Source organism: Heloderma suspectum, chromosome 2 (assembly GCF_057233095.1).
Source record: "Heloderma suspectum isolate Gila_16-S chromosome 2, 16-S_ref, whole genome shotgun sequence".
NCBI classification, from domain to species: Eukaryota; Metazoa; Chordata; class Lepidosauria; order Squamata; family Helodermatidae; genus Heloderma; species Heloderma suspectum.
Genome location: NC_139459.1, coordinates 217,237,975 through 217,257,213, shown reverse-complemented (window position 1 = coordinate 217,257,213; position 19,239 = coordinate 217,237,975). Strand labels below are relative to the sequence as shown.

Here is a 19,239-nt window from a genome sequence, read left to right as displayed (position 1 = left end):
CCAGACTTGGCCCTTGAAAAAGAGGACTGTCCTTTGTAAAGCAGGGCACATGGCCACCCTATTACATATATTCCTTTAAGAAAGTGTATGCGAAGCTACAAGGTATTTTTATCTACTGAGCTGAAGAGCCCAGATAACATCAACTCCTCCACCACGGAGTATTTATCCTCAAAGTATTCCTGTACCTACCTGGCTACTTATCTTCACTTGTAGGACACGTACAAAATCTCTATGCAGGCATTGTTTAAAAAAATGAGAATGCACATTTCCCAGGGCATAGTCTGAAGGCACATGAGGCAGCCACCTTTCTGAAGCTGAGCAGGTCCGGGTCTGGTCAGTGTATGGAGGGGAGACCACCTGGGAACCACATCTAGCCACCTTGAGTTCCATGATGGATGGAAGAAAGGTTGGATATAAATGTAATAAATAGATAAATAAAAAGAATAATGTTTCTGGCTAGAAATTTAAAATGTTTCAGAAATCCTAAAGCCATTTGAAAAATGCATATATATGCAATATAGAGTTACTTTATCCAGTTTAAAAGAACCTCCAGTGCATTTATGAATAACGTTAGTTGCAGCAGATAAAACGGTAGCATTTTATACATTTATGAAATAAAAAGTATAACTTCCTTAATTTGTATTCAGATTATAACTACGAATATATCCAGTGTTAAATATGGCTCAGTATTGTAGTAAACAAAGAGAAAGGTTATATTATTTGCACTTAATAATACTATGCAGATCATGCAGAATCCGAAGAAATTAATATTTTAAGAGAAAAGGTTCAGAACTTCACAATTCCTGGCCTGCCTAGGGGTAAGGCTCATTGAGCTCAACAGGATTTTTTTCTGAATAAACATACATTGAATTGCACTGTAGATTTCACTGATCATTTTGTAATAAAAATATTCATTAGAGGGGTTTCCCCCCAGTTTATAACAACATGTCTAATGTTTCCAAAAGGCCTAACTTTGAATCTGGAAAATAATAAGGGAAATGTTTGTTCCCCAGTCTTCCCCGCTTGAGTCCCCATGTCTCTATAACAATTATATGTATATAATTGTTATATACTGTTATAATTTTTATATAACATTGTTATAATTGTTATATAACAATTATATGTCTGAAGACCTTGGAATAGGAAGCATCCTGTGAGCATCCCTATTTCACATCTACATTGATGTCTACTAGGCATGTCAAATAAATCTGCAACAATTCAAATGATTTTGGATTTCTATTAATCTGACCTGCAGATTCAGAAGTGGATCAGCTTTTTCCAAGTCATGCAGATTCCAGGGACTTGTGGATCAGTTTTTCACTGGGGGGGGGGGTTGCGCTAATTCTCATTAGTGCTAATGCACACTTGCACTAATGCACATTGGTTAATGCACATTAGCACTAATTCACATTAACTAATGCACATTTCTGCAAGTGCACAAGTACGTATTAGCATTAATGGACATTGGTGCTAAGGCGAATTAACGCAAGTAGAACAAAATTCTGGTTTAAAAAAATTCAGCTCCAACAACGAGCAGATGATGGACAAAAGTTGCCTGACAATCCGCGAAACACAGATGGAATGAATTTAAATCCGTACATCCCTGAAGTCTATTAGCCAGGTTGGACTTCGAGCCTTCCCCACTTTTGCTATACGTACTATGTGCATGTAGGTTGTGCTTCCTGTCATGAAAAAATTCAACATTATTCTTTCACTTCTTAGTGTCTGGGAGATAGTGGGACAGCAGGGTGGAGGCCTGTCTGTTCTACGGACCTTCCGTCTTATGCGAGTCCTGAAGCTGGTCCGTTTCATGCCCGCTCTCCAACGCCAGCTGGTGGTTCTCATGAAAACAATGGACAATGTGGCCACCTTCTGCATGTTACTGATGCTTTTCATCTTTATCTTCAGGTGAATATTTAATACAGGTCTTTACTTCTTGCAACCTGTTGTTTCTGTGTTTAAGGGGAACTCTACCAAGACTTATATATTTGGCAGGGCAAATATTTAGTAAAAGTTTGCTAAGAAAGAAGGACATTTAATGTACTGTACAGCAGCTCTGCATATTTTGAAAACCGGTAGTTATTTCTTTTCCTACCTGAGTTGCTTACTATGGTTACCTTAGAGATGGGCTGAATATGAACTGAGCTGAACAACATTTTGGTTTGGAAGCATTCAAACCCGTAAGAGTCAGATCTACCAGTCTTCCTAATGGGAGAGGCCCAAAACCCGTTGACGAAGCTTTGGTGTCCCCACAAATGGCCCTTATCATATGAGATCCTTTAGCCGCTAGTTGCCACAATATATGATGGGAGAGCTGGTAGAAAATAGATTATTAATCTTGTGCTTCTTTTTCTCTTGCAGTGAGGGGTGGGGAGTAAGAGAATTCGATCCAAACACTTTTTGCTCAGATGGCAGAGTCTCTCTAGTTCCAATACTGTCATGATCTATACCTTTAACGTGCAATTTACCCTGTTTTCCCTTGCATTTAGTATCCTTGGGATGCATCTCTTTGGCTGTAAGTTTGCTTCAGAGAGAGATGGAGACACTCTCCCTGACAGGAAGAACTTTGATTCCTTGCTCTGGGCCATCGTTACTGTTTTCCAGGTAATACTTCAGTTGTGGTTGGCCATTTCATAATGCATCAACACCTATCCCTTAAAGAGATTTCAGTTTGGGAATTTTCAAAGTGCCATACAGAATGTTAAGAGAACAACTAAGGATATGGGAGATGGGGGTAGAGAGCACAGAGTTCCAGAAGCCTGCCCGTAAGATATAGTACCTAGATTAGGTTAGGTTTGCTAGATCAACATTTTAGAAAGCAGGGTCTCTGCAGAAATCAGGATCATAAGCAGAGTTTATATGTTCTGCGAAATGCTGATATTCTGACAGTCTTTAAAATAAAGTGCTGGTTATGACCAAGAAAACCATATACAACTCGGAACCAGGCTGTCTGAAAGATTGCATTCTCTCATATGAGCTTGCCTGGGTTTTAAGATCTTCTGAGGATGTCCTTCTCTCAGTCCCGCCATCATCAGAGGCACATTTGGTGGGGACGCAAGGGAGGGCCTTCTTGGTGGCTGCTCCCAGGCTGTAGAACTCTCTACTGAGGGAGCCTAGGTTCTCTCCCTCTCTGTTGCCTTCTGCCAGCAAGCAAATACATTTTTCTTCAGGCAGGCCTTTGGCACATAAGCTGGCCTGTTGCTGAAAGGTTTTCTAAACTGGTTGGGTGCTGTTTATTATATTGTCGTGTTTTTAATTGTGCTTTTAATTTATTTGTTTTTATTATTGTTTTAGTTAAGTTTTTGTTTTAATCCTGGTCATTGTTAGCCACCTTGAGTGTCATTTTTTGCTGGAAAGGCGGGATATAAATCAAATAAATAATAAAATAATGTCCATTATAAAGAAAGGACATCTGACAGCACTAGTTGAGATGTCTATTCATTCCACCCCAGAAAATCACATTGCCTTTAACAAATGGGAGCTAGTGTTCACAGAATTTTGGAAGACTGAGATTTGGTTGTCTCCTTTCACAAAGACTCAGTAGTGTTGGGAGAAAGAAATGAACATTAGAATCCAAAAAGGAAAAATATTTTTAGATTAAAAAATTAGCCCTTCCTAAGTTTTTGTTTTTATTTTAATATTGCTACTGGTGCCAAATAGGCTTTTGCACTGGGAGCTGGTTAGTTGGTGATCCTTCAGGAGAAAATGCCATATAATGGTTAGGGAATGGGAATTGTGATCAAAACTTTCATCTTGCACCTTTGATCATTTTACTGATTTGCTGCTGAACTGAGTTCAGCCCAATTACTCTGAATTATAAATGAGGAGCCAATCCTGGTTATTTGGGGGGCTAAGCCAGGAAGAGAAAGACTCAAAAATTCAGATATGACTGATGACTCAGGTATACCCTGAGCCCAAAGGTAGGTGTAGTCAGCATCTAGCTAGGAGAATATTATGGTCATTCAGACACCTCTGTCAAGAAGTAGTTGTGAGTCTTATGTAGGGGCCAGCCCTCTAGTCAGGAGTGAGTATCCTATCTTAGCCAATAAAGAATACGAATGGTTATCTACAACGGAAGGGCAGCACATGCACAGTTCTGACTTGGAGGGAGAAATCCTATGGCCGCTAGACACTGTCCCAGCAACTGCACTCCCCACCCCCTCCCCCGTCCCCTCGTGGCCAGCATGGTTCTCTCCATGCCAGCTACGTCTCTGCTGTCAGAAACAGAGTGCAGATATGGGGAAAGGGGGGCGGTCCTGGAGGCAGGGAGGAGAGGAGACAGCGGAAACCACTTTACGCAGCTTCCTATGTGCCACGTGGCCTCCTTCCCTCCCCCTTCTTGAAGCCACTGGGACAGCAAAATCGACCGTCGAGCCAAAAATGCAGGGCAGCCAGAGCACAGAGGTGAGGATCGCCTCTGTGCTCCAACTGCCCTGCACTGGATACTTGGCAGCCTTCAACTTCAGAGGCTGCCAACGATCTCAATAGGATTGCACCTTAAATCTCACAGGCTATGCCTATAAAGACCCGGATCCTTCTAGTACAGTGAAATCTTGGGGTGGGAGTGGGGCATTATGCTGTGAGGCATAATAAGTGCTATGCATATAAAATGAGGAATTTGAACTGCCTCTGTGTGAGATGCTTAACCTTGGGGAATAATGCTTCCCCCAGCTTGAGCACATGTTTGTAGCCCAATAAATGCTCCTCCAGGCTAATGAAGAATGATGGTCTGTGCTACTGTCTCACATCATGTGGTCCCTTTTTTCATTCCAGATACTTACTCAAGAAGACTGGAATAAAGTCCTGTACAATGGCATGGCTTCTACCTCTTCCTGGGCTGCCCTCTACTTCATTGCCCTCATGACATTTGGGAATTACGTTCTCTTTAATTTGTTGGTTGCCATCTTGGTAGAAGGTTTTCAGACAGAGGTAAAGCCTTGAATAACTTGTCTGTCTTGTCTTTGATAATAGGTAGTATGGAAAATTCAGAACCCACATTTGTATTATAATTAGGACTAGGAAAATAAATTAATAAAAGGAAGGTGGGGGAGATAATAATATTGTTTTTCTTTCCTTAGCAAATGCTTCAGAATAAACCAAACTCTTTAGTTTTATATCAAAGCCTAAGCTTAAAGCATGATGAGCATTAATACAGATGCAGAATCTGTACAATGAGCAAGGGATGGAACAAACGTAATGACAGTGCCTTCGAACCAAGCTTTGTTGCATTCAGGAGCCAGATTAAAAGCTGCCCCATAAATATATGTGCACAGCTGAGAGATGAATAATGGCATTGTTGTTTTTTGCTGCTGTGTGCCTGAGTGGATATTTTCCTGCCTCCATAGGAGCAACACATTGATTACTTTTATCAATACAACTTTTTCCTGGTCTCTATGGACGGACTTTCGACAGGCTGGATTTTTTGTGAACTAGAGTCCATCTCTGCCACCATCTTCAGGCAGTTGGAAAGCAAATCTTTGAAATGAACTTGTCCTCCACGTTATACTGGCAATGCAGATTATAATACAAGTGTTGTTGTTTTTAAAAAACTAGCCATCAAGTATTTCTGCCTGCAACTCAGGCTAGCGGACAAAAAGCTAGTCTTAAAGCAATGAAATGTCAATGTGATGAAGGTCTAAAAGTGGCATTGTTCTGCACGAAGCCCCAGGCGTGCATATGATAGCCGGCATTATTCAGAGACAACTAATAGTACAGTTTCTAAATTAAAGTTATTTTGATAAGGGAGGTGTGACAAGAGAATAATAACCATTCAGGTTTGTCACCTCTCTTGCCATCATATTCCTTCACACTATAAAAACCCAGTTAGCAAACCTCTTGGGCTTTTTATTCATTTTTTCAAGTGCAGTTTAAGGTGAAGATTTATTGAGGTCTCTTAGGGCAAGGCAGCCGGGGTCACTCTGTCTGTTTAATGCTGTCTTCCCCAGGTCACTGTATGTCATTTATGTTGTTTCTGCTTGGTATCATGCCCATGTCTCCATGTAATAGTCTTTTTGTCTTAGATAATGGTGTAAGGGCCATTGTGCCAATCCTCTGCTCTGAGCAGCCAAAGAATTGTTTTCAAGAAGTGGGTGATGCTTCACACTTCAGGCAGCAGAGGCAAAATCACCTCCCGGCTTTTGTCAAATGATGAGATGATTTCTATCTCCAGGGCTGAGTATGTTGATCCTAGAGTCTACCAGCCTGGGGGGAATATCTCTTGCTGCCAATTACTGGTTTGTTATTAGCAGCCTGAAAGGAATATGGTGTCCCTGTGTTTAAAGCAGATATATAGAGCATAAACTGGTTAGCTATTTATTTGTAGTCATATAATGTCCCCTGAAACGAATCAGCAAAACTCTGTGAATATCTATAATGGGTGGGGAACTTGTGGCCCTCCAAATATTGCTGGACTACAACTCTCATCAGCCCCTGCCAGCATGGCCAATGGTCAGGGATTATGTGAGTTGTAGTCCAACAACATTTGGAGGACACAGGTTCTCCATCCCTGACCTATGGTGTCAATGTACACAAATTTAGGGTCGGTTCCTCTTTTTTAATCTATGTCCCAAAATCAAATAGCTTTCAAACTGCATGGGAGTTATTCCTTCCTTACAGTATGCATTGTGTCCTCTTTACAAAAAAAGTAGCGGAGTATACTTTTGCCTATCGCACAAGTGTTTTTTAACTCAAAGACAGTCTTGTTCTTTGAGCTCTTCCCCTCCCCACCCACTTTTCCTCTGGAAACTCCTCTCAGTGCTGCTGCTGGTTTTAGCTTTGTGATCATCAAGTGCCTTTCTTCAACTCTGGAAACACTTCGTTAATTTTAGCGCCAGACTGTGCAGGACCTTTTTGTTGCTAAGCAGCAGACATACATACAAAGCAATGGGATTGCTCTCTCTCTCTCTCTCTCTCTCTCACACACACACACACACACACACTCACACCTTTTAAAATATGCAAGATGTCCACATTGCACGTTTCCTGCGGCATGTGAGTCGAGTTTTTATTTCAGTGTGCAGTGTGAGAATTATTCTCATTCCCAATTTTGTGTCTGAACTTGCAGCACTTATAAGTGTGAGGACTTCATTTGATAAAGCTAGTAATGCAAAATTATTGACTGCGTGAGCTGTCAGGTCTTTGCCCTGGGGGATTTATCTAAGAAACAAACATTGGCTTCTGGTGAGAGCATTCTGTCAGCGATAAAGCTCCTCTCCTGAGGGACTTCATGATACCATTATCTATGAAGCATATTCTTCCATTGGTAATCCTTTCATGTACCCTACAGTTTCTGTGCTTGTCTCTGACAGTCCTTAGTGGCCAGCTCATCTCATATCCCTCTTTTGTGTTGGTTCCTTCTAACTTCTTGTCTCCAACCACAAAGCAACCTGTGAGTAAGAATGGCAGAGGTTGGCAACTCTTCCCAGAGCTGTGTGTAAATAGTAAACATTCAAATTGATAGGCTGTGCCTAAATAGTATGTGATAACAGGGTTCCAGCTCCAAGACGGAGGCAGGAAAATGATTATTTATTTCACTTATCACTTAGTGATATTTTTGGAATGATCTTGGTCATGTCTTGTGCCGAAAACACCCTCATTTCACCTAATTATCCTTAAGAAATTAATGGTGGACATTTTAGCTTGTCTTGGCTTATTCATGTGTTTCTACAAGACAAATAAAATGCCTAATATGATTTCATTCAGATGACCATACTTTGGTTTAATATGCTGAGATATGAATGAATATTTTGCCCGCACATGCAATCCCTTTGCTCTTCCCTTTGTGCAAGCTAAAAACCAATCTGGGAAGTCTTCAGTTAATTATAGTTTTCCATTTCATCCGGACTGGGAAACTATGGTCAACAGATTCAGAACAAGTCAGGATATTAAACCAACTTCACACTGCAGTTTATTATCCTGGCTTATTCCAAAGCTGTAAACAATAGTTTCTCAGTGTGGACAAAATGGGAACCTCACTAACTGAAGATTTCCTGGTTTGTTTGCTGACTCACAAGAAGGGAGGCGCAAAGAGGCTGTGTACACAAGCAAAAAAGATTTGTTCATATCTCAGCTTATTAACTTGAGATATGATTGGTTGAATGCTCCCAGTGTATTTCAAGAGACATTACTCTTTTGCTTAGATCCAGATTTTAACCAATGATCCTTTCAGTTCGTTCTAGGTTATTGAGAGTTTTACCCTAGAAATTAATCCCACTGTTACATCCATCACTAACCATGGCAGGCAAGAGAAAGTTAAGTGTTTGCATGACACACTGAAAATAGTATGAACACTTTGTACAACAGCAACATGTGGCTGAATTAACAAGTAGTGTTACCAGTTTGGGTGTTCCAAAATGCTTCTTGCCCTCATTTTACAGATGGAAACTTGAAGTACAGCCAAAGTAATCAAATTCCTTAAATCAGAAGCTGGGATCAAAATTTGATTCTCAAGTTCCAGAATAGTAGACAAACATTCCTATTATAATTTGCATACACAATCTAAGAAACCCATCATGTATTCTACTAGGAACTGGATATTCTGCCCATGGGATATTTTATTTAAAAAATGATTGTTAAATGGAACAATAACATTTAGATTCCCCCCTCCCGCCCCACCAAGTATAACACATGCCACTAAATAGAATGAGTTTCTACCAACAAGTTAGCCTAATGCAGCAAGTATATTGTAAAGTAGACCCAAACTTGTAATGATTTCTCATATTTTAGCCCCAAGAGCTTGCCCCAAAGTAAACTGAAGCTAACAGGGTGTTACTGTCTTCTATAGTCTTTGAATTATGACCCTGTGGCTTTCAGTGAAAGACATAATTCAATGATTAATGTTTCCCTGTTAGCAACAGAGCACCTGGTATCCCATTTGAATGGCCAGTAAGCAGAGACTTTTGTAGCTCCATCTGCACTTTCATGCCCAGGTGCATTGATTGATTGATTGCATTTATATCCTGCCTTTTTTCCTCTTGCAAGGAACTCAAGGCGGTTTACATTATCCTCCTCCTCTCCATTTTATCCTCACAACAACAACCCTGTGAGGTGGGTTGGGCTGAGAGTGTGTGACTGGCCCAGAGTCACCCAGGGAGCTTCCATGGCCAAATGGGGACTAGAACCCGGATCTCCCAGCTCCTAGTCCAACACTCTTGCCACTACACCACACTGGCTCTTGGAAAGTCACTGTAGAACCCTGAAGGAATTCGCTCTCCCTGTGTTCATATGCCTGTTGTCATTAAAGCCACAGAGAAGCTGGGCACAAACGGAACCACCTTTTGACAGTAGTTCTCACTTTTCCACCTTTGAGGGCAGTTAGGTGAGCAAGGGAAGGCCTTTTCTGTGGTGGCCCCACACCTCTGGGGGCTGCCATCAGGAGTCCACCAGGCCGCATCATTGCAGGCTTTTAGGAAAGCCCTGAAAACTTACTTCTTTACTTTGGCCTTCCCTTGATTATGTTTTATTGGCCTGAGTTGTAGGTGCAATTGTATGTTGTAGGTTTTGTCTTACACTGGTGTTTGTTATTCTTTAGAATTTTGCTGTTTTTATTGCCGCATCAGTTGTTATTATGTGCATTTTACTGTTACACACTGCCTTGGGAGGGCTCCTGCCCTGAAAGGCAGCCAAGAAATATTTTAAATAAATAAAAAATAGTATTTAAGTACATCAAATAGGTATTCAGTGTGAAATGGAACAGATAAACCCACTAGGGCATTTACCTTGTTGGAAATGTAAGCTGTGAATCCATTTTAACAGGACAAGACTGGAGCTAACATTGTAGATTAGGGGTGGATGTTGTTGGACTGCAGGTCTCATCAACCCTAGCCAGCATAGCCAGTGGTGAGGGATGATGGGAATTGCACTCCAACAACATCTGGAGGGTCACACAGTTCCCATCCTTGTTGTAGATGTTCTGCTTTAAACTTGCTTTATTTGGTCTTTACTCAAATGTTGGTACTGCATATTAATCCAGCGGTAATGAAATCCATTCATCCCTGCTTGTTTGATTTAGGAGCTACATATTTTGTTAACAAAATAAATGAAAATGGCCAAGATCCAATGAACTGGTTTAGACATGTCCACAGCTTGGTTATGTCCAGCAGGATTTTTGACTTTTTTCCCCTTCAGACAGCAGACAGACATACCCCATGCCATATCACAAACTACTCTTGAAAGCCCCCTCAGTTTCAAAAGTGGTTTCCATGTGGCATGTGAGAAAAGGGGGCTGCTGTTTGAGAAACACTTTGGATCCTGTGAGAGAGAGAGAGAGGCATAAAACATACATGCCTGTTTGTTTTTAATACTTGGATAATTTTCTTGTTAATATATTAGCGATAAATAAACTTCTTGCTTCGAAGCTCTTAATTTAAAGGTAAGGATGATTCTCCCATCCCAATGGGATGCTGAAGAGCTTGAACTACCCTTCATTTGCACAGAGCTGACACAGAAACATCAGATGACTCAAATATAGAGTAACTTGTTCCCCTGCTTCTCCGTGACTCCCCAATGGGTGCCTTCTTCTTCTCTCACCTTTCCCTTTTTGTTTCCATCCTTTTATATCAATATCATTTTTCCCTTTGATCCACTCTCTCAATTTTGATGTTGAAATCTGTAAAACCTGAAAACCGTCCTTCCTTCCTTCCTTCCCCCCTTCCCTACCCCTCCTTCCTCATTTTTACTTCAGGAAATCACCAAACGGGAAGCAGCGAGTAGGCAGTTAAGCTGTATTCAGCTGCCTGTCGACTCGTCGGTGGTACGTAAGACTTTGGCATGAACACCCCAAGCATTGTCTGATAGTTGTCTCTTCCTTTTCCTCTCTCTGTGGTGAACAATCACATCATAGCTGCTGTTTTCATCATGGTAGCTGTTTGGTTTTGAATTTGTTGTTGTCGTCAAGTTGGCCTTGATTTTAAGTCTCTTCCTTCTTTGAGGGAATTAACAAAGCCTCCCTACCAACAGAGAACCTGATGTAGATTCCTACCTGCTAAGATTCGTCTTTACAAACATCTGTTTTCCCCCCACTCCAAAAGGGAAAGTCTGTTTTAGGTGGTGGTGGTGGTGGTGGTGGTGGTGGTGATTTGTACATGGCAGTCCAGTTGCATGCCTGGCCCAGTGCTCTATAACTCATAGCTAGGCATAAGCACCATACTGCCTATGACTTCCTTATGGCTCCAGGATTTGACTGAGCCGGGATTACTGGAGGTTGCTTGCATCTGCCACATTAATGTGAACATTGCTCTTATGGATATATTATCTCAACTTGCTAAATTATATTATCACCAATAGCAGGTGAGTACTAGCTTAGGCCCAGTTCCCATTCAAGTTACTGAAAAATTGCCCTTTGGCCTAAAGAGACTTCTAAGAAAATATGACCCATATTGTTCTCAAGACATATTCTTGATTGTGCACATGGCTTACGAACAATCCCTTAATCCTATTGCATGCCAAGCCTAATTCCTTTTTAAAGAGAGAGAGAGCGAGATGAGAGAAACCCATCAAAGACAGACGGGACCTAAAATCAAGCATGCTTTGTGGATGCTCATGTGTGAGAGCACTCTGTCCTGGAAAAGTCAATACTAGAACTGAGGTGGCTGCAATTAATGCTCATGTCTTTAAAAAACAACAACGTATCTACAGGTTCATTCAGAGAACCTGGGCACACCACCACAATCCCTGGGTGAAATTCTCTACCGTAGGATATATAGGACAGATCGGAACCAAAGTTAATACTCCCTCCCCTACCCAGCAGCTCACTCCTTTGTAGGTTTATGAAGTGTTGGTAGACCTAAATGCTAACAATATTCTGTAACTTCTTTAAATGTAAAAAAGCCAATACAAACAATTACACAAAACCTAGTGTGTCAAATGCTAATATCATGCAACTCTACACCCTGCTTTATATTTTTGAAATCAAGCACATTGCACAGTTTGCCTCATTTTCTACCACCTATTCCTTCCTACCATGTGTATATCCTTCCTCATTTTTCTCTATTTCCATTCAGTATTGGAAGCAGGGGCTTTTATTTAGATCCAAGGACATTTATGTTGTAACCATATGCCGCCTTCCCCACATATTGCTATATTTCCAGTACCTTGTGGCCCATCACAAAGTACTCATGGTTCTACAAAGAAAAAAGAAAGAAATTTACATTTGCTCATATTATGCCTTTTTTTATCCAGAAAGGCAAACTAGGAATTCAAAAACAGGTAATATTTTCTGTTGGAGCCCTAGTGGGTGATGCTTTCCTGCAGCTAAATATTAGTGCTTGTTATATTGAAGAGGGTGCTGGTGTGTTCTATGGCAGGGATGCTTCATTCTCAGGAAAAGATGGGGTTTGGTGCTGTAGAACTGGAGGTTAAATATAGCCACCCCCCACTGGTTCTTTCTGCATACTCAAGATTATATATAAATATTGGAGATAGGCGCACATGTGCATGTGCACAGACACACACACACACACACACATCCATCCATCCATCCATCCATCTATCCATCCATCAGCCAAAATACTTCCTAACAATTAAAACACTTTTTAGGAACACAAATGAAATCATGAAAAACATACCTAATACCAGTTCTACAGATTGCAATGTTGTGTTGAGGTTTCTAATCCAGTCTCACTCTTTGTTTTGAATGAGTGGTTAATTCAATTAACCTCTGTTATTGATGATTTTCGCACACATAGTGCTTTGACTCGAAACATCTGTGCTGACACCACTGCTTGCAATGCACACATAACACCATTTTATGTGTTATCTACTGCGTTGGCATGTTCAGCAAGTCTATAAAGGCTCAGATCTGCCCAGTAATTTCTCTCACTTTCAAGGGGTGCTGTAGTGCCAAATTGAAATAGCAGGAAAAGTTGGCTAGAAAAAAAAATGGGTACTTACCAGCAGGACTGTCAAACACGCAGTCGGCCACTTTAGGCAAACCTGAGTCTCCCATTCTTAAGCCCAACCCATCATACTCTGACCACATTGATTTTGAAGCACATAAACATAGAAGGTCTTGGGGGGGGATTAATTAAGATAGCAATTTATCTTCACTAAATAAGATAATATTTTATTAATGGGGGAATGGTCTTGAATGCATTGTCTGAATGAAGAATGCAGTTTTTTTTCACAGCAATGCTATTAGTTCTGGGCATCATTTCACAAGGGACAGTTTAATTAAGACTCCACACGGTAAATCTTAAGAGATACAAAACAGAAAAAGGTGATATCTTACTGTGGACCAAATTATTTTGGTGTAAGGCATTTGTTGATCATGAAAGACTGAGATTTTTCGACATTTAACCTAATATGCATTTCATCCAGTAAGAAACATTCCTTTATCTTTGCCTATTTTATGCCTCTTATTTTCTGGAAAAATATGGACCTGTCCAAACTGCTAATTAATTAATCAATTAATTGCAGAGATTAATGAAATACTGCTCTAGTCCTGCTTAATCATTCTCTTACAGGAAGCAGATAATTTCTAGCATGCCTGTGGGCAAACTTTCCAAAGAAGAGAAGTCAGCCTGATGCTGTGTCACATTAGTTGATCTCATCAGTCCAAGCCCATCTTAATTGAATAGTCCCTCTAGAGACATGTTCCTTTACAATCACCCACCATGAAGCCAACTGATTGAATGTCTCTGAGCAGACCTGAGGTCCTGCAGAACTGGTGTAGATGTAAAGGCACAGGATTTCATATTTATGAATTCTCTGATGAAGAAAAATTCATACAGAATTTGAAAAAACTCCACAGCTTGATTGGGGAGAAATACAGTTACGTAGATATGCTCATCTACATAGGCAAACAAACACACACTTAATTGGAGAAAATAAAGGTCATTTATGTTGATGAAGTGGCCCTGCACTCTTTAATCAGGCAAAACTCCCAATTATTTTCAAAAGTTTGCCATTTAAAATTATCCTCACAGCTAGTGCCTGTTCTGCTTTTCATGTTTTGCCTGAGCACCAAATGTCATCAGGGTGAGCCGATGCTTTTTAGTACAGCAACATAGATTTCTTTGGACTTTGCTGGGGTTGTTGCCTTGCTTTCCTAATTTTCTAGCTAAAACAAGGTTTTGCTTGTCTTCTCTGTTATCACTGAATTAATTCCCTCCATTGACCAGATCAAACTCAATGGAGGCTATTCTTTGCCAGAATTATGGTTTCTTCAGGAAATCAGACTGGAATCATTCTGGAATACTCCATTCCTGGCTGATGTCTTTGGTTATATCCTTCAGTCTTAATACTCTCCTATCAACACCAACACCACATGTGGCAATGAATTAGATCAAAGGACCAAAAGGGAAGGTACTGAGGGGCCCTTTGTTAATGATGCCTGTTCTAAGAAACCTGTCAGTGAAGGAAATGGCAGAGGCTAATGTGCAAGTGAATTATTTCATGTAGAATTAAAGAGGATCTAGGTCAACTTCCTAGTAGGGAAAGCTTTAATCAGTTACTAGCATTCTAATTTGTTAGGAAGGGCTTGCCAGTGTGGTAAAACCCCATTATCTACAGCCAAATGATCCAAATGATCTGATTTCATTGTCAGAAGGCCTGTATTAATGCTATAGGATGGCACTCCCATTTATTCAAATCTGTGATTAACTAGACTGAATATATCTTATTCCTTCAAGACATTCAGATAAATGAACTTGTTATATATATAAACTGATCATACCAGTCTAAAACAACTGCATGCAGCAGTCTAATTCAAGGCTGTCCAATTGGCTGGAGTGTCTGTTTTTATATTCCTGTTGTCCAGTACCCTCCCTCATATTTCCATTATCCAAGTTAATCACCAAGATACAATCTCAGGTTCCTGATTAAAATTTGGGCTATTTTATCTACATTTCAGCAGAAATAACAGTGGGGGCCTGGGAATTTATTTATTTATTTATTGCATTTATATCCCGCCTTTTTTCCTCTTGCAAGGAACCCAAGGCGGCTTACATTCTCCTCCTCCTCTTCTTTTTAGCCTCGCAACAGCCCTGTGAGGTCTGTGACTGGGCCAAAGTCGCCCAGTCAGCTTCCATGGCTGAGTGGGGACTAGAACCCGGATCTCCCAGTTCCTAGTCCAACACTCTCACCGCTACACCACACTGACACATGTAGATGTGTTAGGAGCTCCTCTGAACAGCTAGGAAAGTAAGTTAGGAGGAGAGTCTGTTTTTTGTCCAGCACAGGATTTAGTTGTGCTTCAGCCTAAGATTCCAGCAGAACAGGAGTTTAGCATTTTGTTTCTGCCTCACTCAAGTCTTCAGCTGCTTTTGAATCATATGGACCCTCTCTGCCCTTCGTGAAGGGCTGCTGCAGCCACCTGGAACTCTCCAGGTGTCAGACTACAACTCCCATCATGCTGGCTGGACATGATGGGAGTTGTAGCCCAACACATCTGGAGGGCACCAGGCTGGCCTATTGCACAGTGAAACAGATGTGGTATAAATATATGCATGCATCATTTTGTGGAAGGTGGTGTCCCATTGTGGTAACAATTTCAGTGGAACACTGGAAATCTTGTTTGCAGGGGAAAGGAACGCTTTTATTCAGATGGGGAATTCTGAATAACTTTGACTCTTTCATCCTGCTTGCTAAGGCACTTTGTTTTGCTCTAGGGTGATGCTACTAAGTCTGATTCTGAGGGGGAGCTTTTCCCCCGTAGTCTGGAGGAAGACTGTGGACTTAAGAAAAACTTTTCAAACTCCGCCTGTAAGTAACAATGTTGGTTTGCTGTTCCTTCACGGAGAAGTGTTCTTTCACTTTAGTATGAATAGTGGATCTTGTTATCCTTGAGCATCTGACTCCAGAGCAGTCTCACCTATAGTGAAGTGATTTGATTCAAGACTATGAAAGAAAATGATGGAAGAAAATATCTTGAGGAGAAATGTCCTCCTTATTGGAGCAGCTCTGCCACAGTAATGTTTTTAAGGGGATTTTTCAAACTGCGAAAGATTTTAAATATGACTTACGGATTATCAGCTGATGGCAATATGGTTTTTGGGTCACTCACCTCTCCAATTCAAGGGGCAAGAGAAAAGACTGATACCTCTGTACATGATTGTGCTCCATCTCCCAGCCAAACGTGCTTATTTTTAAGGATGCCGTTAAAGGGCATGGGGTGAGATTGGCCTGGCTGGTATCTCTAAATGGGAATGGGAGAAGCAGAGTGCTGCTATTTGTAATTCATGTGTAGATAGGAAGAGTGCTCAGAGCAAATTGAAATTTGTGGAGGTCGTTTTAGAAGGGTGGAAGAGATGAGGAGGATAAATTCTTGGAGAATAGAAACTCAGGGCAAAGGTGGCAGCAGTCCTGACCACATAAGCTTCAGGTGTCTCTGCTTAAAGGGAATGACCTAAATATACCTTGTTTTTCTCAGTGATGGCTCTTTGTGACCACCCAGAGCTAAAGAAGAGCTTGACCCCTCCGCTCATCATTCACACCGCTGCTACACCAATGCCCATGCCCAAAAGTGCCATCTATGGAGAAGCGGCTCAGGGCTATGATTTCCGAAGAGCTAGCAGCATCTCCATGGATCCTAATACATATGATCTCAAATCCCCGGTATGTAGCTTGTCTTTCCTTGCATGGTCTGTGTTTCTTGCCTTGGCAGTTGTTTCTGGGTGTGGGACAAACTTACCTGAGTGCCTCCTGCTTTTTGAGCTGATGCCCTCCATTTCATCTTGAGGCCTTGCTAAATGAGTCCAGGCCCAAGATGGTGGTTGTTTATGAACCTGAGTTGATTTTCTTCATGTTCTTGTCTGCTTCACCTCAGGTGAGCATCCGGAGCTCTCCACACAGTCCTTGGAGTGCAGGAAGTAGCTGGAACAGCCGCAGGTCGAGCTGGAACAGCATCGGGCGGGCTCCCAGCTTGAAACGCCGCAACCAAAGTGGAGAGCGCAAGTCGCTTCTGTCAGGGGACGGGAAGCAGAGTTCAGAGGAAGGGGAAAGCTCTGAGGAAGAGCAGTCTAGCCGGACTGGGAGCATTAATGGCTCTATACCTCACCGCATGGAGTCACTGGAAACCAAAGGCTCCTTTGACTTCCAAGATACCCTGCAGGTGCCTTCTCTTTACCGGACCAGCAGCATACACAGTAGCCACAGCTCTGCATCAGAGCACCAAGACTGCAATGGTAAAACAGCCTCAAGAGTCCTGATACAACAGCTTCATTTGGAAGATCCACTTCCTGAATGTGATGATTTGGATGATGAGGGCAACTTGGTAAGTGACAGCAAGCAGCGCACCGAGTCTCGTCGCTTGGGTTGTATTTTTAGAAGAGAAAGGGGAGTTCTGAGTCTTGTACACTTAAATGAGCATAAAATGTCACTGCAGTACATGTATGGCAAGTAATCATCCACTGGGCGCCATGACTCCTTCAGTCATAGGACTCCAAGGCATGTTATCAAGAGAAGCCATAGTAGCTCAGCATAAGGCCTGCCTAGGAGCTGAAACTGGTTCTGTACTAGGGCAGAGTTGACTGAAGTCCTTAAGCCTAAATACTAAACTATCAAAGGTCATGTGGCCAAAAGCCACAGGCATATGGTATCAGCTCCCACCTGTTTTTCTTCATGTGTAACCACCTTCACTGTAGTTCTCCACCCACTACCACAGTCTTTGCTGATGCTGTCATGACTCACTCAATCGTATCTGAACACATCTCTCCCATGATCCCCACTTCTCTATCCTCCCCACAGTTTGGGATGAGTTAGCCAAGGAGCTCCTACTTTGAGCTCCATCGATATGATGCTGTCTCCTCTCTGGAACACTCAATCTCATTATGTGCTAGACAGAAGAGGAGAGGGTATGGCAAAGTCCTTACTGAGTGCACATTTAAACATAGGTCTCTGCTGCTCCCCCATAGTTGCTTCCCAGGTCTCCCTGGTAAAGACAAAATGTGTGCATCATGTGACTCATACAGATCACATGAGTAATTCCCGTGCCGGCATCAGCAGCTCCCATGGAGTGGGGGGTGGGGGTGGGGACTAGCCCGTGAATTATCCATGTGATCAATATAGTCCATGTGATATGGAACTTCCAATGGGAAGGGGGCTGTTTCAATATGCACCATCTTTTGACTGAATGCCTGCAAATTTCTTCTTGGCTATATGGTCAACTGGTCTATTTAAAACTTGTGCTAGGCCTCTACAGGAAAAAGCCCCCCGTCTTGATATATATACATACCCAGATGCATGCACACACTCGCACACACGCACAGGCTGGTGCCCATCACATTTTAACAGGCTTATTCCTTCTCCTCCCTCCTGCCTCGTTTTTGCTCCCAGCGGAATGTGCTGGGAAAGAGGGAGGCTCTGTCTCACCAGCCCATGTAGTGACCTAGCAGGGCGCAGCCATTATCCACCTCTACTCCAGGTAGATGCTGGGAGGGGTGGGGGTGGCAGAGAGGTTGTGCCTTGTCAGGTTGCTGTGTGAGTCTGGCCTGGGGTGGCTTTTATTACCATGGCTGGCCTAAGATATTCTGGTGCCCGAAGTGAAGAACGAGATCGCACCTCCCCATCCCCATCCTGAACACAGAAGCTAACCTGTAACCCAGAGACTGGTAAGTGAGTTTAATCCTACTTCAGCAGAGATGTTGAGCAAGCATCCTCCCTCACACCTGAGCGGGCTGGCTTAGGAGACCCAGTACATAGCTCTGTTCTTCAACACCTCACCACTGCTCCATGCTCCCTAGTATCTGCCACTGGAGGCAGCTGCCTCGCGCTGCCTAATAGTAGGTCTGGCCCTGCTGTTTTCCACCACAGCCCTATCCATGCCTATTATGGAGCACGGGGCCACGGAAGGAGGACGGCCAACCCCTATCAGTTAGCTGTGTGTGGCCTCGCGTTTCCCCTGCCTTCCCGCTCTTCAGGCCAAGCAGATCAGAACAGAGAGAAACAGACACAGGCACTACCAGAGTTTTTGTGTGGACCAAGAGCAACATCACAGAACTCAGTCAGAACTCTGTGGGTCTTCATGGGTAGCTAGCCAGACTATGGCAGACATGACAGTAGCAAGTGGATTGCCTGCAGCTATTCAGCATGCCCTGTTAGCAAAGGAGGGGGGGCGGTCCTTTCTACAAAGATAGGACTTTATACCGTCCTCCGTTTCAAGTGGATGATTTCTGCTTCTATAAACGCATGACAGATTCCTATCCTAGGGCAGAAATTGGCCTATTAGTCTCATGGGGCAGCATTAGTCTTTGTATTAATTTCAATATAAAGAGACAGTACTTTAATTACTTTTGCTCTTTCCTA

The 19,239-nt window shown here is 42.3% G+C and overlaps 1 protein-coding gene across 1 annotated transcript in view; it reads left to right on the top strand.

Annotated features, from left to right (window-relative positions):
* The window catches only part of CACNA1G (calcium voltage-gated channel subunit alpha1 G), a 241,986-nt gene that overhangs the window by 113,821 nt on the left and 108,926 nt on the right, over positions 1 to 19,239 (top strand). Inside the window, exons 10-15 of the mRNA XM_084837951.1 lie at positions 1,723 to 1,908; positions 2,490 to 2,604; positions 4,774 to 4,929; positions 15,606 to 15,699; positions 16,367 to 16,551; positions 16,763 to 17,209. Coding sequence (XP_084694077.1) covers positions 1,723 to 1,908; positions 2,490 to 2,604; positions 4,774 to 4,929; positions 15,606 to 15,699; positions 16,367 to 16,551; positions 16,763 to 17,209 — 1,183 coding nt within the window. The remainder of the gene's footprint in view (positions 1 to 1,722; positions 1,909 to 2,489; positions 2,605 to 4,773; positions 4,930 to 15,605; positions 15,700 to 16,366; positions 16,552 to 16,762; positions 17,210 to 19,239) is intronic.